The 27,616-nt window shown below is 33.7% G+C and overlaps 1 protein-coding gene across 2 annotated transcripts; it reads left to right on the top strand.

The window, feature by feature from the left end:
• The first annotated feature begins 1,962 nt into the window (after window positions 1-1,962).
• Window positions 1,963-27,195, top strand: LOC125653712 (forkhead box protein J3-like). 2 transcript variants are annotated; one of them, XM_048883277.2, is made up of 10 exons: window positions 1,963-2,555; window positions 7,232-7,306; window positions 9,046-9,132; window positions 13,354-13,473; window positions 15,888-16,026; window positions 17,347-17,433; window positions 19,688-19,810; window positions 22,682-22,822; window positions 23,138-23,253; window positions 24,273-27,195. In XM_048883277.2, exons 1-10 carry the CDS (start codon window positions 2,208-2,210, stop codon window positions 24,390-24,392), a joined length of 1,356 nt encoding a protein of 451 aa, XP_048739234.1. In that variant the 5' UTR covers window positions 1,963-2,207; the 3' UTR covers window positions 24,393-27,195. The 2 variants fall into 2 exon arrangements, with proteins under 2 accessions (XP_048739234.1, XP_048739243.1); XM_048883286.2 differs by lacking the exon at window positions 17,347-17,433.
• Window positions 27,196-27,616: the final 421 nt, after the last annotated feature.

Below are 27,616 nucleotides of genomic sequence, written 5' to 3' on the forward strand. Positions count from 1 at the left end.
GAAACGCACTAAAGACCCGAAATAAAAAACTTTAAAGTAGGGGGAAATAAGTAAAAATAATTTAAATGAAATAAAATAGACAAAAAACTTTTTTTTTAAAAAGCCAGAAAATAATGTTCAATTTCCTTCTCCGGGTGCACTCTTACAAGAATAATCTTTTGGTCAAATTTAAGGTTTTTGTGATTTTAAGTATATTGGGTCTTTAGTGGTTTCATGATGCTGCTGAGGTAAAGATGAGTGATGCAACGTTTACACGAAGAACATAATTCATTAAATTATGAGGAAGAAAGTATCGTATATTTGATGTGAAATTTTAATTGATCGGTCCGAAATCTTCCACATTAGTCTGAATTTAGCTGCTGTCATTGGTTAGAAACCACCCGGTGACCTGGACCGGTAAATGACCGAGTAAAAATTAGCTGCAGAACAGTAGCTCTCTGAAAAAAGTATTGTCACGTAACAGAGAGCTACAGATCCATCCCTTATAAAAGCCTTCGATTTATGGCGCACAAAAAACTGCGTTCTTGTGTTGTCTCATAGATTTTTAAAACATCAAAAAGTTCCTAACATATTTACCTCCTATACTTGTGTCCAAACATACCTTCAAATATTCCTTAAAGTCGTATACGACCCGAAAACTCACAGCTTTTGATGATTTCGTTCATGTTTTTAAAAACTGACCATACGCAGAACATTAGATTCCATTCCGTTTTCCGTTCCGCGTTTTAGCAACACCCCTAAAACCATGCACCTATATTCATTATAAATAAAAATTTAGAATTTCGATAACTTTGCGGATGAACTCGACAAATAAATCATCTTTCTTAGATAATTAGATTAATATTCATGAGGGGAGAGAGATCGATCTGAGAGAGAGAGAGAGAGAGAGAGAGAGAGATGGTTTGTTATTTTTTAAACATGTTACAGGCTATTGGCCTATACATTTTAACATTACAAACATTTGATGCTTAGAAATGTCACGGGGTCTAAAATACAACAAGAACTCTTGGTGCAGGTTTCAATTAATTTTTATTTGTATTCAACATATGCAAGGTGAAGATAACGAACAGTGATCAATATCATAACTCCTACAAGCAATACAAAATAGATAGTTGGGCAAACACGGACCCCTGGACACACCAGAGGTGGGATCAGGTGCCTAGGGGGAGTAAGCATCCCCTGTTGACCAGTCACACCCGCCGTATCTGATACTCCAATCATAAATATGACGATGACCTAAAATGAAAATGAAATATTAACACATACAATTTCTCTCACATATGATCATTTGAGCAACAAATTATTATTTGGAGAAGGCTTATATAGGCTGCATGCCTGCTGCCTAATCCATTTATGTTTCATACATAATAAAATATTGTTTAAATGAAATTATTATTTTAAAAATAGATGAAAACGATTTAAATGAATTTAGTTCTTACCAGTTATATATCTTATATCCCGTAAGGAATATACCCGTATAGGGTATCTCGTTGTGAGATTTACCCTGATGCACTGCGTTGAAGTCTTGTTAATCATTAAATTAATCCGATTTCATCCTTTTATACAAGCTCACACACATGCGCACACTACTACCACTCCCTAAAAAACTTGTTCTGCAACTTCTAATAAAATACTCACTCGCTCTACAAATACTTAACTCAGCAAAACCCTATTCACAAAACAATCATGTGACACAACGTATACAAGAACACAACACGAATACGATGACAGTGCATGAATGAATTAGTAAACAGGTGAATGAATGAATGAAAGTGTATTGAACAATCTGAAATGAATAAAATGCATATATAACATTTGATAATTAAAATATGCAATTGTCACCCTGTGACAGAAATACATATTTGGAATGTTGTTAAATATTAAAATAGAGTTAAACCTGTTTTCAAATTTCGCGGTATTAACTTGCAAAGCACTGTTTTGCTGCTATGCAACTTCGTTGGGGGTAAAGAAGCATGGCCCCAGTACGGGTATTTTATGACTACACCAAAACAAATTAGATCTGAAAGAGATTTAAACATATGATGTTACCTAATCTTCATGATGAGAAAAGATGTGAAAAAATATATTTCAATAATTTTGGTAATGAAAAGTAGACATGATTAAGAAAAATGATTTGAAACATAGAGAATATTGACGTAGGCTGATATATCCATCCGCCTGTTATAAGGTTTCACAAGAAATTCAAGATGGCGGAGCTTGGAGCTTCGTTGACAGATATGAAGTGGTTGCACGAATTGTCCGTTGGAGGAGCAATGACAGGAGGAAATGTGAACAAAGATGGTACCCAAATCTCTAAAGCTCACGGAGGACAAGTTCCAATGCGAAAAGCGCCAAATTCTCCTCTAGACACGAGTGCAACTCTTGATAAAGAAGAAGCGTCAAATCACAGAGACGGAAAACCCCCGTATAGTTACGCCAATTTAATCACATTTGCCATAAACAGTTCGAAAAATAAGAAAATGACATTAAGTGAGATATATCAGTGGATCTGTAACGAATTTCCTTACTACAAAGATGCAGGAAACGGTTGGAAGGTATGGGCCATGGAGTGTTTAGTCCGAGATTCCTCTGTTCATAATTTGTAGATCAGATATAGCCTAAATCAGTGTTTTGAAGTCAGTTAAGGGATGCGTCATATTGTTGCAGAATTAAGATGAACTGAACTGCATGTGTAATGGTTAAGTAATTAGATTATTGGACTTCACTTTAAGGGGGTAGTGAATTAATAATATATAAAATAGTTATTCAGCAACCCCTTTTGGTACCTCCACCCACGCAGTGGAAATCTCATTTTTGGTAACTACTATATACTGTCAACATTATCAGATATCACTTTGGCTGTTTTTCATTTATATGAAATTGTTTTGAAGTTGGAATATGATATTAAATTTCTAGAATTTGGACATGTATACATGGTTCATCCATGTATGGTTCATCCATCTTTTAGATGTTCATTACCCATTTTATATTTAAAAGGGGGGGGAGGTAACAAGAATGCAGTCTTCAGCTTCCAGAGAAGGGAATGGAATGGGAGACATCCTTAGATTACAATATCTCAAACAGACTTTTAAATTGATTGATGACTGATTATTATCTATATTGTGAGACTTCGAAATATCTAAAAATGTTTTTTGTTAAAATTCTAATACAATTTGTACAGTTTCTACAATTATAGGGAAATTTTTACTGTTGAAGGGCAAGTATTGATTTGTTGTCAAGAGGGCCTAGGGTGTAAAAAGAACCTAGATAAATCCTAGGTACATTACAGGGGTTTTCCTACCAGGCCATTTTTCACACTGGGTCCAGGGTTTGTAGAATTGGGGAAAATTGATGTGTAAAATGTTCGAGAACTTTGGTAGAAATTTCGAAAAATATTACTTTTTGCTTAATAATTAATAAAAGTGAAGAAAAAATGTCTTTATGCATTTTAATTATCTTTGAGCAAAACATGATATTCTCTATTTTAATATAGCAAAATCTTTGTCAAAGATTTTGTTCCACTCTGTCTAATTTGTACCCATGTATTAAACACAGCAACCATAATCAAATCATTTCTATCAGAAAATGTTAATATTGATATTTGAATATTAACCAAGTCTTCATTTCCAACCAGTTAATTAAACATAAAATGGTCCCGATTAAGGTTGATCGATCCTCATGTGACTTATCATTAATAATGGTTAAAAGTGCAAAAACTGTATTAATTTACATTCAATATAGTTAAATTTAAACAATAACCATAGAAAATGTGTATGTTGCCACATGTTTAAAGATGTCAGACATAAAAAAAGGAAGTATATGTTAACATCAGAAAATCACACATTTTCGTTGTACAGAAGAATTAAAATAGATAAAATCTTGTTGAAATGACAAATTTTAAATGTCAACAGTTTAAGAAAACTTTTAATTCATAAATATATATAAATTAATTGTGGATATTAGGGAAATCATGCATAATAGACATGCAGTAGGAGAAATACCAGCATAGGAGTTATTGCCCTTGACAACATTTTTTTAATTATAAAGAATTGATTATCTATAGAAAATATACACTTTTTCCAATATCAATAGTTTACCAAATTTTTTATTTTATGTAGTAAATAAAATTCCTCTGAAGATATATTTCTTTCATGCGCAAAGTTTAATTTGAAAAAGATTTTTGCAAAAACCTATGACATCACACGAGGATCAATTAACCTTAAATGATCAATCTAATTACACACAACAACACAACTTCATTGGTACAGGGCGCACACACACTCATAACATGACATTAAAGGACTTTTGTGTTTCAATACATGGACTTTCCTCCCCTTTTCAAGTGCTTCTAGTGGAAGAAGGGTGGATGTCACTGGATGCCCTCCAAAACTCTACTTTTTTACCCTCAAGACTTACCATATTCGTCCTATTGAGCGCCTCGGGTGCTTAGAAAATCGGAGGGAGGGGGCGGTTATTTAGTACTCTATGCTGAAATATTCCCATTAACTTGGAATATTGAATTGAATAAATTTGAAAATGTTTGAAATAATGAATATCAAATTGCACATAAACTTTGTTACATTTCTTTTAACACTGATAATTAATCCATTCACGTCTATATTTCAAATCGTCAGTTGTAATACAGAAAAATATCCGGTAGTAGCTATTACTTTTACTTTCACTTCCGTTTGTGTCATTGACGAATACCACGTACGATTTACTAAACTTTCGGTTTCACTTTTGCAGTACAACTATGGCCGTGTACGAATATAGTTCTTGCATTAGGGGATTTCATGTTTACAGAGATATCTGGGATCCATTCCAGGGAGAAACTCTCGAAACAAAAAGATAGATCAACAATCTTAGGGATAAATATGCAATTGCTGTTGTAAAGGACGGTGCAGTAGTTGGACCATAAGTAAAGTTGTAGCATTCTTTTTAAAACATGGGGGGACTTTGAAATGCATTGTAAATAGAAACTATCACTACTCCGAATATACCAGTATTGGTGGATTAGAGATACCATGTATTATGAAATTCGGTGCGGAACCAAGATTGCTAGAAAGATTAAAAACTCTGTAATCAGAAATGTGAGTAGTACTGTGTTTCAAAGGGAGCCCCTTAATTTTTGAGAGTTGAAAAAAGTCCCAGAGGGCACTCAATAGGACGAATACGGTACTTGAGTTCATAACACACCAGCTTCGAAAACGATAAACAATAACCGTAAGTTTGCAGTCAGAATATAGAATTCAAACTGGATGCATGAAAGAATTTACTGGCCTTAATTACTTATAGCAATCAAAACTTTTCGTACAAGTTAGGCCTAGATAAATAAATTGTGTGTTTCAGGTTCCCCAACCGACCCTAAAATATATGAGCCGACACTGAAAAATTTATCCGCCGATATACTTCCCAGAAGTAAACAATTCTGGTTTCACTATTAGAAATCGTAATCTCTATCATTTCTGTGTTTGAGAAAATACATATCCTATACGCATTAATCAGAAATGTTCTGACAGCGATTTCTCTGGGGGGAAATGGCAGCGTGCTTGCCTTGCCAAGCATATTGCTGGCAATTACAATAGGAAAATGCAAACATCAAGAGGGAAAAAACTTTATGACTACGGTTGAAAACAATGAATCATTGTTTAGTATTTTTGAGATACATCATGAAGGGCCATCTGATTGGCCAAAACACTGCAAAACTACAATATTATGTTGGCCAAATAAATCACATTCCAACAACACGGAGTCGTATTTCAGGGCAGTATTTCTATTGGGGATTTAGCCGGATTTGAAATGAAATATTTAGAGATTATTTGTGAACTGGACGTGGACCCTACATTAGATGCAGGGTCGTTAATGGCAGTTAATCGGTGACCAAAAAAGCTATAGATGCCTTCCAGGTTTTATTGTTGAAAGGACGAGCATTTCCAAATTAAGAAAAAAATGTCCCAGTAGCTTTTGCATAACTATGTCGGTGTAATATGCATTTCTTAAAATAGTTTCACATGTACACAATATGCTTTAATCCTGATATGAAATGTCATATTGTCGAAGTTGAATTTTAAACAATAAAATGTTAAAATAAAATAAAATGTTTTCCCTACCTACCCTATTTTTTTTCCAGGCTGGAATAGGAAACACACTATTTATTTATCTTGGCCTTATATAGGAAATTAAAAAAAACAACGTTTTATATTACTATCAATATGTCTTTGATACAAGTCTTGCTTTTGAATAAATTGGCAACACTCTAGCACTGTCATGGCTATCAACAGTTTTGTGCAGACCTCACTGTAAACCACCAGTGGTCATACGAAAGTAGAAAATTGCATTCAATGTTGGTCAGATGTTTGAATGATACAAGCCCTTGACCACAAGTTTAATCATTACTAAGCTTGAACTGATAAATATCTCTCTTGGGTCAAAGTTAAACAAAAATTCCACTGAACTATTTTCAAGTCAGGAAGCATAAAATAGTTGACAATTGCTGGTTGATTGGAATATCTAAGAATAGAAATGTAAAATTTCATCATCATGATTTCTTATCAAAGGGCCAGGTAATGGTTTCTCCACATGTGGTTCTTGCGTTATTAGTGGATTATATTATTTTGCAGTGTAAATAGGATAGTATGTACATGCAGTCATTTGTATGCATACCATGTGTTGCAACAATATTGATCCAAAGTAATGAAAAGCACTAAATGTGTGAATTCTGACATTTACATGAAATATGGCTAGTACAATGTAGTAGTATTTTTTGATAGCAGTTCTATTAAAATATGCAATCCATCACAAACTTGATATAAAGGAGAAGTGGATATTAGATCATGTATGTTTATGTGGACATAGGCTGCTTTCTGTAAGGTTGGGATGTGGTCAGTTCTACAGATATATATCAGCCAGCTAAATAGTTAATGCTGAATTGACATTTAATAAATTACCCCCTTGAGACATTGGGCTTGACTGGTCCTCCATCTGGCATCTCTTCAGGAGATAGTAGACAGGTAGACTTGTTTTCAAAGTCAGTTATAATCCTGAAAACGAAAGTAAAAGTCTGGTGACAAATATTCTTCACGCTTTAAAAATGCATGAAAGTTTGAAATACTAGGATGCAGAATTTAGAGTATGAAATGTTTGATAACACAAGAATTGTCTTAAATGATTGTAATGATATACAAAGATGCCTCTTGGTAATTGGTACATGGTTTTCCCCCTCTCATTTCAGAATTCAATACGCCATAATTTATCTCTGAACAAATGTTTTTTGAAAGTTCCAAGATCAAAAGATGACCCTGGGAAGGTAGGTATTTTATGAAATTTCATTGCTTACCTATATACAGATGTACATGTATTATTAATCAAAATGTCCATTACAAGTGGTGCAACACATGTGGTGACATTTCAATGAGTGAAAACTTCTATTCTTGATGGGACATAAAACAAACAACCAACAAAATAGTAGAAACAGGAGACTGTTTCCAATAACACTACCTTGATCTGGTAATTTGAAGGCATGCAGCCAACATATGTATTAAACACTTGACTGCCAGATTTTCACTTCTTGTAAATTGATTCTATGACCACACTGGATATTTGCTGATATTTTTACAGTTGAAAAAATAGTCATCTTTTCACTGTTTACTATAGATTGGTCCTAGTAAGGCATGCACATACAGTAAAATATCTCTATCTCGAAGTCCGAGGGACCTCGAAAAAAACTTCGAGATATCCGGGGGTTCGAGATATCCAAAATCAATCTTGGATATTTTTTGAAGGAGGATATTTGATGCATAGTATGGGATTTGCATTATAAACAACAACCCCGTTGCTGTTTCTTATAGTTTAATACAAGTTGATAAATTAATATTGTGGTATTTCAAAGACAAACATTTCGTTTTTTTTTTAATATATATTATATAAACATCCAATTGAATTCACAATGTGTTTCAAAATTAAGATGATCGTGCCTGTATGCTTACTTTTAAGTTTACTGATGTCCAGGCTCGACTGGGATGTAGTTATTGCGTTGTAATGAAAGAACATATCACGTTAGAAACAAAAAAGACGGATTTAAAAAACACCTTTTTTATGTTTATTAAATAAATTTTCGTGTTTTCTTTGTACTAGTTTTAATGATGAAGCGTGTGTTTTTAAATGCATTACCTTCAAGATTACTTCGACGATTTTGTGCGTTTATCTAACCCACATGTTAATGATAGAGCGTGGGTCATTCAAAACACCATCCCTGGAATTGGGAGTGTTAGTTCATAATTGGCGGTGAACTTTAGCTGTAATGCTGGAAGGCTTTACTAATCACCCAAGCTGTTGAACCATTTATTGCGACCTGGGTCTACTCAGAAAAGGCAAGCGTGGATTAGCGGTCATTAATTATAATTGATGTAGCCAAGGGTGTGAATGTGTGACTTAACGACGCTAGGTATGGTAATCAGAGAGGAAATTCGACTGCACTTCGAGATAAACCAGGTGAATTTAGGGTATGGGACCTTGAAAATACTTCAACATAAGAGGGGTATTCGAGATTACCGTGTTCGAAATATCAGAAGTTTTTTTAATCATTTATATAGGGAAAACAGCCGGGACCGGCGGTCGACTTCAACTCAAGCGGGGTATTCGAGATAAACCATATTCGAGATACAGATATTTTACTGTATATGTTTATGTAAAAATTTATTACTTGCAACTGTTTCTCTACATGAAAAATATAGGATATGGGGGGGGGGGGGGGACAACAATCTTTATGAAATTGAAAATGGGGATAAAATTGCAATTGTACAAAAGGTAGTCTTGTTTTTCCTTGATCATAACTCTGAACAACTTCATATTTTGTGAACTAGGAAGTCAAATGATAAATGAAGGTAAGGGTTTTAGGTCAAGGTCATATTTACCACAGTTTGGGTATACATGTAGTTTTTAATATTAAACATATCTTGTATGAAATTACTCTAACCCTACTCCTGTATAGGATCATAATTGGCTATGAAACTTAGTATTATTAATTTTTTTTTTATAAACTTATAGGGGTCATATTGGGCCATAGACAATAATCCTCCTGATGATTCCTTGCCATCTAGACACAAGAAACGTAAACTGATTGCTGGAGAATGGGTAAGACAATTCAAATCATATACCATACTTTTTATTTTTATAATTGGGTGACTAGAAATAAATCCTTTATATGTGTGTACACTTGTTATTCTGAAGGGAAGTACTAGTTTGCACTCTTTCTGTCAGTCCGTCTACCTTTTAAAACTTAGTTTTCTGGACTTTTTTCACCATGCTTTGATTTAGGAAGCTAAAATTTGGTATGTGGTTTATAGTGTTAAATCTAGGATCTAGAGAGGGCACACATATATGTTCAAAAGGACACTTTTCATCGCAGCAAGACAATTTCGGGGCACTTTCATTGTATCATACTATGATAGTAATAGAATAATCATTTAGCCTCTTTAAAAGTTAATACCAGCTGCCTTGATTTTAAACTTTTCAATCAACCTTGTGAAACAAAGAACAATTGTTTATATTAACAAATATTTTAAAAAATTTATAGAGAAAAAAGGACATGGTGCAATTAAAAAGGACATGGCGCCAGCCAAAAAGGGCATGGCGCGGCACCATGCTAGTTTGCTTTAGATTTAACACTAGGTTTACTAATGTATGTTTACAGATGAAGGTCAAGTTTCGTCACATTTGAGAAATTTATATGAGACTTTGTGCCAAATAGAGTTTTCTGGACTTGTTTAACTATGTTTTAACTTAGGACTCTGAAATTTGTTACCTATGTACTTACTTAAAGGACACAAGGCATGTTTCTAAACTTTTTAATTTTTACAGCAAAACTAACTCTTTTTATGCCTAAAACTACTTTAAATGTGTTTTAAATGAAATATTTTGCGTAGTTTTCGAGTTTGAAAGCGATGAAATTCAAATCTTGCAATATGCATATTTTCGTTCGCTAGTTTACGCGCCATTATGAGTGACGTCATATGCGCCCTCGGGTTTGAAAACATTTATTAGCCATTTCATAAACAGAGAAGATTTAATCGACAAAAAACCAATTATCTCATTAATGGCTTGTAAATAATAATGCATTAAGATGTTTTGTACCGTGCTCGGGTGTACTAGTTGTCGGTAGAAAGGATTTAGACTGAGTATTTTTCAATTTTTCGAAGGAAGGTACGAGAAAAAGGACGTGGATATTTTTTTTGTTGGAGCAAGAACTTTACCTTAAAAAACACACTCAGTCACCTTTTCAAACACCGCTTGGACAGAGACCCTGATAAACTGCAAGAAAATGGATATATCGAAGCTATAAGCACTGGTAGGCCTATATTCTGTTTTGTTCTTCAAATTCAATACACACTCGGATCAACTGACCTTCACCTTGTAACAACATATTTCGACGATACAATGTAACTTCTACCAACTGGTAGATTTACAAACAAGAAAAAAAAAATTAAAGATACAAAATAATTGAACTTTTAATTATACAAATAATAGAATATTGTATTTCCTAACTTTAAATTGAATTATAAAATTATTTCCTTATTGAACTCGTAGCATCTTGAGTGCGTCAGTAGGCTATAACGCCGTGCTCCCACTTCGTACTTCCTAAAGACGTGCAGATCACAATTCAAAAATAGTAATAAGATTGCTTTATCAAAATAAAATAATGTGATTACCACTTTAAATTTGAATATTTTTATTGATTTGTATGTGTTGTCTTTTTCTTTCTCTCCGAAATGCACGCGTGACAATAGCTTGGCATAGGGCCTAGTTGTCAATAATTTAACGTATCATAATTTGTCTAATCCAAAAATAATGATTGCACTGTTTATTTTAGAAAAACAGCGCCAATTACAGATGTATAAAGGAATAACATCCCCAAACAGTTTGTAGACAGCGACCCATATAAACATTATTTACTCACAATATTGCCGATTTCATACACGCTTTACTCGCTATATTTGAGTATTTACATCGTTATATGTGTGCACTGGTGGCGAACACATATAAAACTCGGACAATTTGTCAACATCGATTTAAATGTTACCCATGGTAAATAAATTAGGCCCCTAAAAGTTGAGTTTTTAATAATATCTCGCAGTACTTTCACAATCCGAAGGGCGCATGTGACGTCACTGTACCACGTGACTACCTACCTAATTAACTTGACTTTTTGAAATCGGGGCTTAGATTTAAGTCTGTATTGTGGTTAATTATCGCAAAATTTCGGCGAACGAACTATTAGAATTAATTACTATAAGCATAAAGAAGACAAAATGCATGTAATATTGTATACTTTGAAAACATGAGATGTGTCCTTTAATGAGTAGATACAGATCAAGTTTCACTTTTGTTACGGTTGACATATTTTAATGAAAATAGTAAGGCTTCATTTCATGGTTGAATGAACTATTTTAATTTTTGTTTCCAAGACTTTTTTTTCACCATGCTTTGATTTAGGAAGATGAATTTTGGGATGTGTTCACTACTGTATGTTTACAGATCAAGTTGAAGTTTTATCACAGTTTATTGAGTTTTATGATAATTATGGGACTTTTTGTGGGATATAGTTTTCCAGACTTTTCTCTTCAATGCCTTTACTTTAAAAGGAATATGAAATTTGATATGTGGTTATCGAATGAGTAGATACAGGTTAGGTTCACTTTCATTACAGTTACATTATTATTACAAAAGTTGTAAAACTTAATCTCATGGTTGACTGAATTAATTCTTGTACTCTGTCTAGTTATCTGTATTTTTAGCTTACCTGAGCTTAAAGCTCATGTGAGCTTTTCTGATCGCTTGTTGTGGGCAGTCTGTCTGTCCGTCTGTAAACTTTTCATATTTTTGACTTCTTCTCCAGAACCACTGGGCCAACTTCAACCTAACTTGGTAGAAAGCATCCTTGGGTGAAGGGCTTTCATGTTTGTTCAAATGAAGGGGCATGTCTCCTTCAAAGGGGAGATAATCACAAAAATAGGGTGGGGTCATTTAAAAATCTACTTCTCAAGAACCACTGGGCCAGAAGAGCTGAAATTTACCTGAAGGATTCCTGACATAGGGCAGATTCAAGTTTGTTAAATCCATGACCCCTGGTAGGTTGATGCCACAATAGGGGATCAAAGTTTTACATGCGAATATATAGGTAAAATCTTTGAAAATCTTCTCAAGAACCACTGGGCCAGGAAAGTACAAATTTACATGAAAGCTTCCTGACATAGTGCATGACCCCCAATGGTGGGATGGGGCCACAATAGAGGATCAAAGTTTTAAATACAAATATATATGGAAAATCATTAAAAATCTTCTTCTGAAGAATCACTGGGCCAGAAAAGTTTACATTTAGATGAAAGTTTCCTGATATAGTGCAGATTCAAGATTGTAAAATTCATGGTCCCCGGGGGTAGGTTGAGGCCACAATAGGGATCAAAGTTTTACATGTGAATATATATTATAGGGAAAATCTTTAAATATGGCACAAGTTGTCTCAGGTGAGTGATGTGGTCCATAGGCTTCTTGTTTTATTGTGTGAGATTTGTATATAATTCAAGGCATAAATTTTTTTTTCATTCGTCTGATTCACTGCATCTGTATTTCAAGAGATTGAAATTATGATATTTCCTGGTATTAAAAAAATGATATCCACCTGATCATCCAAAAATATCTGATTATAGATCTTTCAATTTTATTCAAACACACAAGAGATCTAGACATCATGTGGTGACAGAAATACAGGTAGAAAGTTGTAAATGTTGAAGATGCTACATGTAGGTAGAAGTGAATGTATGCTTCATTGTACAGAATACTGGAGGATGACCTGGTGAGGTTGTTCTAAACACAGCAATAGGACTCGAGGCTGAGGATACGATTGAAGAGTTGTCTTATGTGACAATAAAGATATATCTGTGTTTGCTAATGATCATTGGCATGTTTTGGAATGTTAAAATGCTAATTTTAAGAAATACAATTGAAATTTGAAGGGAATATTAAGCAAAAGACATGACTTGGGACCAGCAGGGGTCTTGAATTGCTAATTGCAATTCTTACAGAATGCTTGTTTGATTTATTATCATGAGAAAACCTTTATATCACACATCTAGGTATTATTTTATAAAACAATTATTTTGATTGTGTGTCAATGGCAATTGTAGCACAATGATATACCTGCCCCCAAATATATGTTTATGTAAAATACTTGCTTACTATGGTGAAGTATGCAATATTATTCATGAAATCTCAGCCTTATCAATTCATGTAAGTGGCAAGCTACATAAAAATACAGTATTTGTTTGTACATTTATACTTGTTAAATTATACTTTCAGGCATCTCCATATAGCCCCGAGTCTGGTATAAATCTGAACAACTCAAATAGTTTAAGTAATCCCCCTCTCTCCTCTCTCAACGTACAAGTATCACCAGTGCAAGCTCAGCCAGGAAATCAGGTAATGATCTATCAAAATGCTTATTATAGATAACCATTTGCAGGGAACTTTGTTTATAACGAAATTCAGGGGACTGGATGATAATTTCAGTGTATCCATCTTTTGTTATTACCAACATTATGCAAATTTCAAAATGTTTTGTTGACCTGTCGTGCTGCTTTTACACCAAAAATACCCTTGTGCATGCTAGATATGAAAGCTGGTCTTATGGTTCCAAGAACCAGGAAAAATAAACTTATCAGAAAACAATAAGTTACATCGACATATATTTTTTAATTCATTCATTTACAAGACAGAGGGTAGATATAGTTTTTATACGCCTTCTTTTGACAGGATATATTATGGTATAGACTTTCCCTTCCTTCCACTTATCTGTTGGGTTTGTTTTTTTTGTGCCTGTGTCATATCTTTTACACTACGAGGCCTAGGAATATCAAATTTGGTCATTGATGCATCTTGGGGGAGAGATGGTGTGTTTCAACCCAAAAATAGGTCACTTTGGTCCCCTGGAATTTTATGGCCGCTACAAATGTACTAATCTTGTTCAGATCACTGTGAGACCTAGAACTATCAAAGCTGGTCAGATAGAGAGGGGGAGGTGTGTTATGATCCAATAAAAGGTCATCCTGGTGTTCTTTTGGAAATTTATGGTAACGTTATACATACTCAAATCTCCTATCTTTTAAAAGCAATGTAAGATATAGAATCATTAAACTTGGTCAGTTGATGCATCTTTAGGGGAGGGTGTATTGGAAATTTACGGTTGTATATATTCAAATAGTGTCTTAATCATATTTGAAGCAATCTCAAGCACTGCTTCAAACTTGGTCAGTTAATGCATCTTTGGGGGTAGGGGGGGATTTGTTGTAATGAGCAAAAAAATGTTACTGTGGCCTCCTGATGAAATTTTATGGCTATTCATACACAAATGGTGTCCAGATCGTATCCTAATCACAGTGAGGTACAGGACCATTGTGGGAGGAATGTGTTGTGACCCAAAAGTAGGTCACTGTGGCCTCATTATGGAATTGCATACAACAGCACCACAGCTTGTGACTACAAGTATGCAAATTTAGATGTGCAACACTGAAATAATAGAATAATTTCTTTGGTTTGTTAAGCAGGAGATAAAGATCACAAACATTTCAGAAAAAACGCATAATCTGCATTAGTGGGTTGTCAAAAAAATTTCTGCAGTGTTCGAGACCTTCATCTCCCATTTAACAAATGAAAGACATTCTATTATTTTATTTTTCTGTATTTTTTTAATATAAATACTTTCAAATACATAGAATACAGATATTATTGACCTGTAAGTTATCTTACTGTGACTTGTCTCCGTTTTTGGTAATGATTTCCATGTTTGAACAATGGTAAAGGGAAATAGTCCAAGACGTAGGGCAAACTCTAAACCCATGAAATAAACCATTATAACAAAAATTAATATTTGTTTTTCTTCGATGACTTGCACACTGCTTTAACATTTTTATTTATTTGTCAGTAGATCGAAGAGGAAATAAATTCCTAATTATCACTTATTTAATTTAATGGCCTAATTCAAACATTGTCAATTTAATATATACCACCGACTGATATAAACAAAATTCATGCTTTACAACTTTTATTTTCATCTACCTAACCATCGTCGCAAGCCATGGCTGAAACGAACCCTCCTCTCCCCTTTAACACGTGGCTCTCTGCGTGACTATTTCTTGCCTCAATCGCTGAGCTTCCTAGCAAAAGTTAGTTGGAGATTTAAAGTAAGCACGCCCCCAACTTCAGGTGTAAGGGGAGTAACTGCAAAAATGTAGGCCATTCAACTTAATCTGTCTTGCTTCTGCCATTATCATCACTGTAATTGTTGCTGAATTTCCTCAATGATATTTTCATCAACTGTGATGATGTTTGCATCTATATTGATGTAGTCATCGTGTTGATTTGTTGTTTTTTTTTATTATCATAAGGAGCTCTTTGTAACAGTTCCCCAAGCTCAGCAAGGCTCATATCTTCATCTGGATTGTCTATATCATCAGGGAAAAGTAATTAGATTTTTGTTCCATTGCATAAAACATGTTGAAGCAAACAAAGAAAGAAATATGAGAAAACCATGTACATGTACATTGATTGTACACAGCTAAAATTTCTCTGCTGATATAGACATAACCTCATATTCATGAGACTGCTTGTAACTTTCCTGAAAACTATTTACTGATTTATTTGATTAATTAGCGCAGTCAGCACTGGATGGCATTGGACCAGAAGTGTTGATGAATTGATTAATTAAATCGAATGGTGCCATTAAGCACATTGTGGCTTACACTTGGTGTTTACAAAAGATATGTATAGTGAAAACTATCCTAAAATGGATATACAATAATGAGTGTTTTAGTTTACAACTGGTTTTGTTCCTTCAGGTTCAGATGCAGGGTCACACCCAGCAGACCCAGCAGCCCACACTTGGAAACTCCTTCATTGACAATAATATAGGAATAGAAGATCTCAGTGCTTCATTCAGAACCATTTACAAGAACATGTTTGAAACCAATCCAGCAGGTCTGTTTAATTTACAGTTAAACATCTCTTCCTGTAACAAACAATAACATAAAATATTACGTGTAACATTTCACGGCATATGTATTGATTGATAAGAAAATATATGTCATATTTTAGCTGACCTGAGCTATAAGCTCATGTGAGTTTTCTGATCACCTGTCTCCATTGTTTATCCATCCCTAAACTTTTCACATTTTCGACTTCTTCTACAGAACCACCGGGCAAATTTCAACCAAACTTGCCATAAAGCATCATAGGGTAAAGAGAATTCAAAATTGTTCAAACCCCTTTCAAAGGACCTGGTTAGATAAATAAGAAATATTGAAAATATGTCATGTTTTAAAAATCTTCTCAAATACCACTGGGCCAGAAAAGACAAAACTTGTATGAAAGCTTTCTTAAAGAATTGTACTTGATTCAAAATTGGTCAAATCACAGTCCCCAGGAATAGGGTGGGACCAGTATCAGTTTTACATGAGGATATATAGGAAAAAGGCCTTGACATGCAAGCATCCTCAAGCAGTGCAGGTTCATGTTTGTTCAAATCACAACCTCAGTGGGTAGATGGGGCCACAATATGGGATCAAAGTTGAAAGGAAGAAAATTTTGAAAATGAAATCAACAGGGCCATGTATGATGATTAGTCATATTGATATGCATGCATCCTTAGGTAGTGAAGACTCAAGTTTATGTGGGAATATATATTAAAAAGCCTTTAAAAATCTCCTTATGAATAGCTAAGCCATAAGTCGTGCCATCCTGAGGAAGTGCAGATTCAGATTTTTTGAAATCGATGCTTTTTTGTCATTTGTGAAAATGTAGTGTCATGGGATTATGCAACAGACATAAGAAAATGTAGTTCAAAATATTCTTTGGAAAACTCCACTTAATTTAGAAGCCAAACAAGTTTCTGGTCTAACAGAAACTTAGTATGCTAGGTTGAAATAAAAATGTATTTAAAAACAGATATTTTAAATCTATAAGCCAAATCATTGAGGAATTTTGATGAGTACAGTGTCACCTCGGTATATCACCAACTTCTGTCCCAGCCTATTTTGACGTTATATCAAGGGTGGCGTTATTATCGAGATTGGTATTTTGAATAATTTCTCCATTTTAGTTCATCAATTTGAAAAAATGTGGTAGATCAATTAATAAATTATTATCCTTTTATTGTTGTCCACATATGACAAAATATGTAAATGGATGAATTGTTTTGCTTTAATTCTTAAAACTTTGTGAAATAGTGGGATGTTCTGTGGTTGTGCATTTGCAAGACACACAAGTATATGTACACCTGTTTCATTTGTGTTATGGTAGGTTCTACGATGACTGAATACGTTGAGCGGTTGACAAACACATATAATGCAGAGTTGACGAAAGACGCCGGACTACCGGAAATCTCCGGTAAATTTTCAAACTATCTGATAAAACTTGGAACTTGATCTGACCAACTGTCTGCTAGATATTTGCCTACAAAAGTAAAATTTAAATGATCTTATGTGCATTATTTATTGATTTTTATGTAAAACTTAGTCTGATAAAGATAAGTTAAACTTGCTTTTTTACCATGACTGTCAACAACTGCTTTCCCAGAAATCTTAAGCCAACTCCATGCTTGTATTTTCAATATTACACATGTCATTCTATTTTCAATTTTACACATGTCATTCTATTTTCAATATTACACATGTCATTCTATTTTCAATATTACACATGTCATTCTACTTCCAATTATAGATTATATGGCCTATCAAATGGTGAAACAAAATTTTGTGATTTAATCAGATAAAAAAAGAAAGTCGAAAGCGTAAACACAGTTGTGAACATGATAACATACCCGCCTCCCCCTTAGTATACAAAAAGTATTTATAGAACACTTCTCTGGCAATGGCTCCCGATTTTCTTCAATTTTTATGAAAAATTGGTGTAATAGATCACATGAAGGTTGACTGGTTATATGTTGCACCATGTTGCATAATGTGAAGAAAATTTATGGGAAGGTTGAGTGAATAAACAAATACCAAGTTTTCCGGGGGAGGATCTACTTTCATTTTTAAAGTTTTTGTCTGTAGTAAGTTTATTTTGAAGATATTTTGTAGGTGCTAAAAATGGCAAATTTTATTTTTATAGGTGCATAAATACATGGTGAATAGGGTAATTAAACGAAAATTATTATATTTGTTATATAAATATTATTTGTAGACTGTTGGGGGGGGGGGGGGTGTATATGATTATGTCTACAAGCATTTGTGAATGGAAAAGGATAAAAATCAAGCTCAAACGAAAGTTTAATCCTGTGTAGTCAAAAAAAGAGAGCTGTTAAGAATAAGTTTAATATGTATTAAACTGTTGCAGTCTCTGCTTGAAAAATAAACAACGCTGAAAGCAAAATTTTAGTTTTCTTATGTTTAGTATGGTAAATTTTTAATATGTCTGGTAGATTTTTTAAAGTACCCCTGATCTACAGGACAAATTGTCTGATGTTTTTTTTTTTTTTATTTACGCTCTTTCGCCAACTCTGTAATGGCTGCAACTTTTTTGGAACTCAGAAAAATGACAACACATTAATACATACAACGGTCACCTGGTACACTAGATTTATAGCAGCTAATTGTTTCATTTCTCTATTGTTTATGCATGGTCTGTTCTACTGGACAATTTCAGAGACAATTTTTAATTAAATATATTCTAGCTGTTACCAATACTTCCCTGTTTTCATGACATGCGCTAAATTTAGAATCGTTATGATTCACCTTATTATGGCTTCTAATCCATGGTTGTTGGCATTGTTATTGGGGGAGGGGGTGTATAAAGGTAATTTGATGTTTTGTACCTGAAAACAGATGGCGAGTTTGACATAATATCGGTATTTTTTAGCGTGTATGGAAATCCATACTACATATTTCGATGGCTGTATGCCGGGGTGGTGATATACTGAGGTGACACTGTAATCAAGTTAACTAGCCGTGAGGGCACATACGCTTTACAAAGCACTAGCCCAGATCCATAATTCACTGGCCCCATACCACCGGGCCATCAATTATTCCAAGCCCTGATTTGAAATAACCATTCAAGATGAAAAGATGTTGCTAGGGATTAAAAACTCAATTCTACGCCAAGAAGTTCACATTATCCAAGTTTGTACTAATTAAGTTTGACAAACAGAAAAATGAACTAACCTCCATATCCCAACATTACAGTAGGCTAACAGACAATGAAACACAACTTGTAAACAATAAAATAATAAACAAATAAACACTGAGAACATTCCATTAATAAGATTACACTCAAAGCTTATCAAGTGTAAAACAGTGTTAGGTGTAAAACAGTAAAAAAAAAAATTTCTTGAAATGAAGACTTACTACCCTGAGTTAGTGCAGCACTCTGCAAGAACATTTGAAAATTGATGTACTTTTTTTACTAACTAACATGCACTACGGCTGAAATCAAAATTTAATTGCTTTATGGGGAATATGATTATTATGGAATAATTTAATACCTTGTTTACTGTACATAGTAGTAAACAAAGAAACCAACAGAACTGACTGCATTGTAATTCAGTAAAATGCCATGAAAATGACTTCTCGGACTTTAAAAGCTAGGTTTTTTCTACCTTTCTGCAGAATATATTATAACAAACTTGGCATATTATATGTAGGTCCCACCCCCAGTTTACCTGGCACAGACTGGTTACAGAATGTGGAGACATTAAAAGAAAGTCTACGGTTGGCCGGGTCAGGCAGTATAGATCTGAACAGTGTGGATATGGCACAGTTTCAAGGTATTTTTAGGAGATTCTCTGAAAATTAAAGCTCACCAGAATGAGTGTATGATGTGTTATGAAGATATAAGATATTTATACAGTGATGCTGCAGTATATTGCCAACTTTTGTCCAAGAGCAATTTTCATTAATGTTGGGAGCCAGAATTCTGTAATATTTGTCATGTTAGTTTGTAAATGTTTTCAAAGATCTTGTTCCTTTCTTTGATTTTTTTTTATCTTTAGACTGTTGTCAGATTCAGCATTAGGTTTAGCTGTTAAACCCCTGTGTTCTAGCTATTCACTTTAGTTTTTAGCTCACCTGAGCTGAAAGCTCAAGTTTGGTTTTCTGATCACCTATTGTCTTTTGTATTATAATATCTATAAAAAAAGTATTAAAATTTCATTTTTGAAAATATACGAGGACATGAACTGAGATGCGTACAGCATACTTCATGCAGCGCATTAGCTTATGTATATGTAGTTAGAATAATCTAACTGTGTCTCGGGACAGGCCCTCACCACAGTTAGAATACCTCCCATATACCCGTAATGTAGCAGAAAATTGCGGAATCGCTCCAAAACGATTTTTAAACTTATCAAAGAATAAACGCGTACATTTAAAGTTAAATTTATATACAACTAACCTCATTGGTAATTTGTAAGTCCTTAACACTGTAAAAAATCATATAATAATATTGTAAACTCAACACTTTGAAATGTCACTTTTCTCGATTCGAACTGACTGCCATTTTACCGGAAACTGCCATCGGAACACCCTGCTGTTTTCGAAAAACGAACGATTACCTAATTTGCAAATAAGAACGGCCCACTACCATATAAGGCATTGGTGAAAAAAAAACCGGTTTATACACATGGCGTGGAGACAGAAAGTTGACGATCTGCTGCGTCTTTACCCCTAAGTCTTTCTGTAAAACATCTTTCACAGTTCTGTCAATCTTAACCAATTTAGAAGTCAGACTTTTCTTGTTTCCAGGTTTTTTGGAACATGAAGTTTTTCCACAGCTTATGCAATTGTTGGATTCCATTTTGATTATGAGATCATATAAACCATTAAAGGAAATTAGGAATGTTGATGGCTTCATCCGTACCCGCCTTTTTCTGAAGCATCCACTGTTTTCCCATAATTCCTGCATGCCTCAGTGCACTCTGGTTAATTTTCTTTATCAATGAAATCAAATTTCAGCAAAAGTTTATATAGGGAGAATATTACTTCAATCCCATGTTACAATATTTAGTTAACATATATTTCTTGATTTCTAACGTTTATTTCAAACTTTAAATTCATTTTCATGTCAAATAACGAAGTAGTAAAGAGCGTAGTAGCATTTTCCGTAAAAGGCTATATCTCCATATTTGGAACGTCATTAATATTCAGTATTTCACGCTGTGCGCATACGCAATGACAAGTTCCGGTAAAATGGAAGGTGATAGCAGCGAAATTCAAACTCGTGGGTTTACATTCTCAAATTCAACTAATTAAAATGGATTTAACGGCAAGTGGGTCGTTAAGGTAACTTTCCAAATGCATATGAGTGATGTGTTACATAATTTTACCGAAACATGCACTGAGTGCAATTTTCATTTTGCTACATTGCAGGTATATAGGACGCATTCTATCGTTAAATCGGGTCCGTGGGACATTATCATTTTAACGATAGAACATTCTATCTAATGTATATGGATTAATGTACGCATTGATTATGACTACAACATATTCATGACAAATGACTATCGTGACAATTTGTAGAGATATCAAAGACAGAAACATTGGAAATGTGTTAAATACTTAAGAAATGAAACTTATAATTCTTTATTTGGTGCATGTATCAAACGAAAAATTGGACGGAAAACTTCATCAATGCACATAGCGCATTGATGAAAAAGTATTCAGTCTAATTTTTCGTTTGATACATGCATCAAATAAAGAATTATAAGTTTTATTTCTTAACATTTAATTGTATTTTTAAAATAGAAAAACAAATAGTTTCTCTCATCAAATAGCTTGAATTAACGTTTTTGACATGACGCTAGGAATACCTATACGTAACAATAAAAACAACAACAAAACTGGCTATGCGTTTGGGTCAGGTAGAGTTACTGTGCAGAATTATATGGATTATACACCAAATTAAAGGTGCACTGGTTAAAAGCTGAAATAAATATAAAGGAAGAGAACAAGTGGTGACTGGATGTATATTGCATTGTATTCGAGATGTTGAACACTGGTTGTATCGTAGGAACGGTGGAATGCAACTCGGCTCCATTTCAATATCAAGTAAAAAGCTCAACACCTCTTCATCTAATTTGCCCTCGTTGACTGAGCCCCATATAATGCTGTTCAATTTCATTAATATTATCAGATCAAAAGTCGCTGCTTGCTCTGTCATGTTATCGAACTCGTTAACCAGACAATACATACCGTAATCTGTCTACTTCTACCAGTCAGTGCCCTACGTCATCAAGTTGACTATTCTGCCACGTCATCACTAGGCCTATGTGTGTTGTTTCTTTAAATTAATTTGTATTTTATTCACATCTTTGGTTGTGATTATTTTTGGTAGCATCAAATGAAGACATTTCGTTTACAATGCATGTGTGGAAATTCCCGTTCTATAGATAGCGCTAAAATTAATGGGGAAGCCGCATTCCAGAGAAAAGTAGTCCCGCGTGCTTAGTGCAGATGAACTCCGGACAGCTTTCTTTTTGACACAGAAATCAAACAAATTTTTCATCCAATCAGCATCGTTGTTACGTCATCACTTTAAAAGTTATTAAATGATATGTATATAATATATGTTTGTATGTAATCTACTATGTGTGTGAAGACCACTTGTCTCATTTTAACAGAGATTGTGACAATTTTCACAGGTCTGATGGACACAATGAAACAAGCAGACCAGTCCAATTGGTGTTTGAACCATGAGCAGTTTGCTGACCTTGCGTCCTCCCTTAGCACATTCTTCAATCAATCAGGCCTCCTCCCCACAATCACCCCTCCTACTACCACAAGTAAGAACAGGGGTACCATTGGCCATATCTTATACCACTCTTTTTTCTTTTTTTACCAAAGAATGTTAATTTCAAAATTAATCATTTCTTTGATAACTACTGCATGACTGAATATATTGGACAGGTGTATTTGTAGTACGAGATTTGCTCTTGTAAATATGATATATGGTGCTAAAACTATGCTGTTGTCTTTGAAGTCTGAAAGAATAATACATACAGAATATTGCATATTAAGAGATCTATAGTAAATGGATATCCATTTTAACATCTCTTTAGGATGAGGTTTAGTAAAATTCTGTGCTCTTTTTTTTGTAGCTAACACTGGTTATTCATCAACAAGTACGAGCACTTTGACCACTTTAAGCAACAACACATCTCATCTCACTGTGCCCCAATCTTCCATCAGCCCCTGTTTGAGCCCCACATCAGCGGTAAGATCTAAAGAATATTGCATCACTGCTGAGCACTGCATATGAAAAAGATAGCCCTGTAATTAGGGCCTGAATTGTATTTCATGCAGTTTCATCTATAGATTTTAAAAATTACAGAACTTCCTGAATTAATGAGAGAATGGGGTGAATATTTCTAGTTCAACAAATAACAATATTAAGTGAGGTTTAGGCTACATGTGTATATGTACATGTAATTGTTTATCATTCAATTATCATTACCTGTTTTCTTTTGTCTTTACCATCAAAAGCTTGTATTAATAGATGGGTAGAAGTATTGTAGTCAATAATTAATTTCGAGTTGTATATATCAGGACCTTAAAGTCGATTTCATATTGAAAAATTCTTTCCTCCATGTTTCATTATTTCTTGTGTAACTTTTTTTGCGATAAGTGTTCTTCTGTATGCTGAATTGATTTAAATATTTTCAATTTGGTCTCTCTTCCAAGGTGGCTGTCTCTTCAGATTTTGCTAAGTTTGTTAAACGCAATCCTGGCGAGCCCTATTCTCCTTTTTATGTCCTCTGTAGCCCCACCACTTTTGCTGACTGTTGCACCGAGATATATGAATCTATCAGCTTCTTCCAGATCTTCCCCATTCATAGTTACTGGTGTGCTTGATGTTGGATTTATCCTCATCACTTGCGTTTTACGGGTGTTGATCTTAAGTCCAGTACTTCCTGCTATTTCATTAATGCTGTCAGTCTTTGTATCTGCTGTCTGCTGCTTGAAATCAGGGCAATGTCATCAACAAAGTCAAGGTCTTCTAACTTGCTGGTAAATTTCCATCGTATGCCTGTGTTGTTTTCTGCTGTAGCTTTTCTCATAATCCAGTCTATTACCAGTGTGAATGTGCCTTCTACAGGTACATATCATTCAAGACTTCTAAACCTCGATCCGTTTTGACAGAGAAAATCATTTGAGAAGACTCTTTGTAAAGCATTGACCAAAATTATATTTGATTGTGATACGGAAATGATATGTAGTAAATCTATGTTGTAGGGTGGATTTAGCCCACAGCCAACCCAGAATGTTATTGTTCAACCCACACAAACTGCTTCATACATCATGAATGATGTTGAGGATGATGATGAAGAATTCAATTGGGAGAGGATTTTATAGTCCTTGATAGCAGCAACATTCATTATCATTTATCACCATGGCAACTATAATTGACGAGCACTTCAGTTTACTGCAACTATGAAAAAGTTATACGTGAAAAGTGGATGCGTGTGAGAGAGGAAAGTCATGCAAAGATATCCTTCACTTAAGTGAAGATAAATGCTTATATTAGTAAGTGTGTATCATGACAACAACCCCACTGCTGGCATGCTCTACTTTTTGTAGTGAATACTCATCATTGTGTTTCCTAATATTTTGGCAATGTCTTGTGTTTCTAAGATATCTTAAATCCATATTTATATTCTTGTGATTATAAAATGCTGATCTGTTCTGTTTAATCCACTTTACAGTATTATTGTCAGACATGTGTATTCCTAACAACAACAAAAAAGAATCCTGTATTGTTTGAAACTGACAATCAGGCAACATTGAAATGTCATGGCTTCACACCTTTCATCTCTCTTACCTTAGTTTGATCACCACAGTAGTAATACAATATACAATTTGTGATTTTAAATCAATTTTTCCCCATCTGATTCCTATGGCAATATTGTTATTTTATATTATTATGTTTTATTTTGAGAGTTGTTGTTTGACTGTTTATACATTGTTTGATGCAGGGTGTTTTGTTTTTCTTTTCTGTTGTGTATCTGCTGTTGACATTATTTATTCATGAAACTGCAGGCTCAGATCCCCTAGTCTTTACAGTTACAAATCAGATTGAAATCCCCTTGATTTTGGAGCATAGAGCAAAAATAGAACTTTAAGGTTAACTTATGTTGCCATTCATTATTTAGTATTTCACCAATTTCCACTTAACAGCAGTGTTAAGGAAAGAGCATTTTATTATCAAATTGTCTAATTAGAATATTACATTCTTAAATTAAATTTTTGTAAACAAAAGTTTAGAAAACGTGAATTACAAGTCTGCTTAAATATATGAGAGAAAAAAATTATATTCTCAAATATATATTAATTAATGCTGGTCATCATAATATAGCTGTAAATTGCATCTTTTTTCCATATCTTGTCAGAAATTGGCATTTTACAACTATTAAAAATTCTTATTATTTCTTTGCAATGAAGTTGAATGTGTCCTTGTTAACATTTCAACTATTGATCTCAAATATAACTGCATTTCATTTTCAAAACTGTGTCATTTGAATCATTGACTTGTAAAGCAGAACACAGACAAAAGAAATGCATTGATGAGAAATTATTATAATTCTTTAAGACCATTTCTGTTTTTAAAAAATCCCTTCCACAGTTGATATAAGTTGTCTACAGATAGTGCTAAATATGTTTTTTGTATGCTCAGTAGTTTAGAGACGTGACTGTTATAATCAGAGTAATGATACTAATTTATTATTCCTGCATAAATCCAACCAAACTATGGGCATGTTGTAATTGTTTGAACTTTTTGCTTTTATATATATATATATTCATTTTTATGTTTCATTTGCCTGGATGTTAACAAATCTTTTCTTTTCTTTTTTTTTTCCTTTTTCATAAATCATATTGATATTCATTTTAGTGGATTGTAGCGAGATTTATATATTTTGTGAATTGGGAAAATTCTAATTCTAGTGTGCAAGGATGACAGGTGACATTTATTTGAAGATTTGGGTGTGTGATTTGCTAAACATTTTGCAAACTAGATATTTAATGATGAAAAAATTGTGCAATGTATTAGTACTGTTTATTGCTGTAGATCTGTGTGTGTGTATATGATGTCTTGTTTGCCGTGGAATTAAAGTTAGGTGTAGCACATTTTGCTTACAATATAAAATTATCTGGATTTAGCTTGCTCTAGTAGTACATGTAGAATCGGAATGCATGTCACCCATTTAGATCAATTGGCAGCTTTATGAAATATGGTAGGTATAGAAATAGCCAATGAAACTGTCAGGAACTGGTCATGTGATTGTCAGGGCAGTATTTGCAAATGCTTGGAATTGGAAAACTAAAAAAAAGATTTATACTATTAAAGTGACTGAGAATTTCATTATGCAATAGACTTACTTTTTGAATTTTAACATAATCTAGATATTAATTTTGGTAATGACCTTTTTTTTTCAGTATATGTACAGAATGCCTTTGGTGTATAAAGAGATATTTTTCTAGCTTTCTGTATGGAATGTTCATAATGCTGTATATAGACTTTTTATCTTGGTTATTGCTTTTTAGAAACTTTATTCAGGTTATTGACCGTCCATATCGTATATACTTTTCTCTGAGAAGCCGTTTGCCGTGCTTCATAACTTGCATGTTTTATGTTATGAAAAAATTGTAAGTTTATATACTAAACAACATTTTCAGGAATGATGAATTACATATTCTTTTTAGTTTTATCAGAGTCTAAGACTTGGGGTTCAAGTACCTCATACATGTAAGGGGGGGAGGTGTAACAGAAAAACACTTGACATAGAAAGATTTATGATTTATACATAGAGTAAATTGATTAATGGATTTTAGTTTAGTTATCAGATTACGAATAAAATATATTTGTGTATGTAAATAATGCTGTGAAATTGTTGACTTTTAATACAAAAGTAAGGTGTTCTATCTGAAGATGTTTTTTTTTTTCTAAGATGTTAATTAATGCTATGCATATTGTAAGATTTTTTTTTACAACTATTTTTAAAACAAATTATGCCACTTCAATCAAGTTACACAGTTATTCATTGTATGTTGTGCCTGTCGGAGTGTTTTAAGGAATAGATTAGTTCTATTCTTTTATGGCAAATGAGTTGTCATTGCAACCTTTCATCAATAAAGTTGTTGAATATCAAGTTATGGAAAAGATATGTTGTTTTCATTGATATTGGTTGATTTAAAGGGAAAGGCAGCCCAAAAGATTTTTACATGATAAATGATAGGATTATTCATATGATAAAGATTTTGTCATACAATTCTGTTGATATATGGCCTAGATATGCTTCAGTACTAATTTGAAAACGTAAAAATTGAAATTCCCGCGATCTATAGAGGCTGCCATGATGTGGAACTCTTTTGTATTCAAGACCACAAAAATCAATAATTTAAATTCCCGACTCTACCAAGTAATTTGAAGAGGAAAGACTATGTAAACTGTGGATCCATCATTTGCGTAATGACAAGTTGAGGTTCGAGACATTTGTATGAAGAACATGTACCGTCTGCCTGGTCTGCGACTCGACTGAACATCTTTTCTCAATTTCTTCTTGGGGAAAGAACGGGCTCAA

Source organism: Ostrea edulis, chromosome 1 (assembly GCF_947568905.1).
Source record: "Ostrea edulis chromosome 1, xbOstEdul1.1, whole genome shotgun sequence".
NCBI lineage: Eukaryota > Metazoa > Mollusca > Bivalvia > Ostreida > Ostreidae > Ostrea > Ostrea edulis.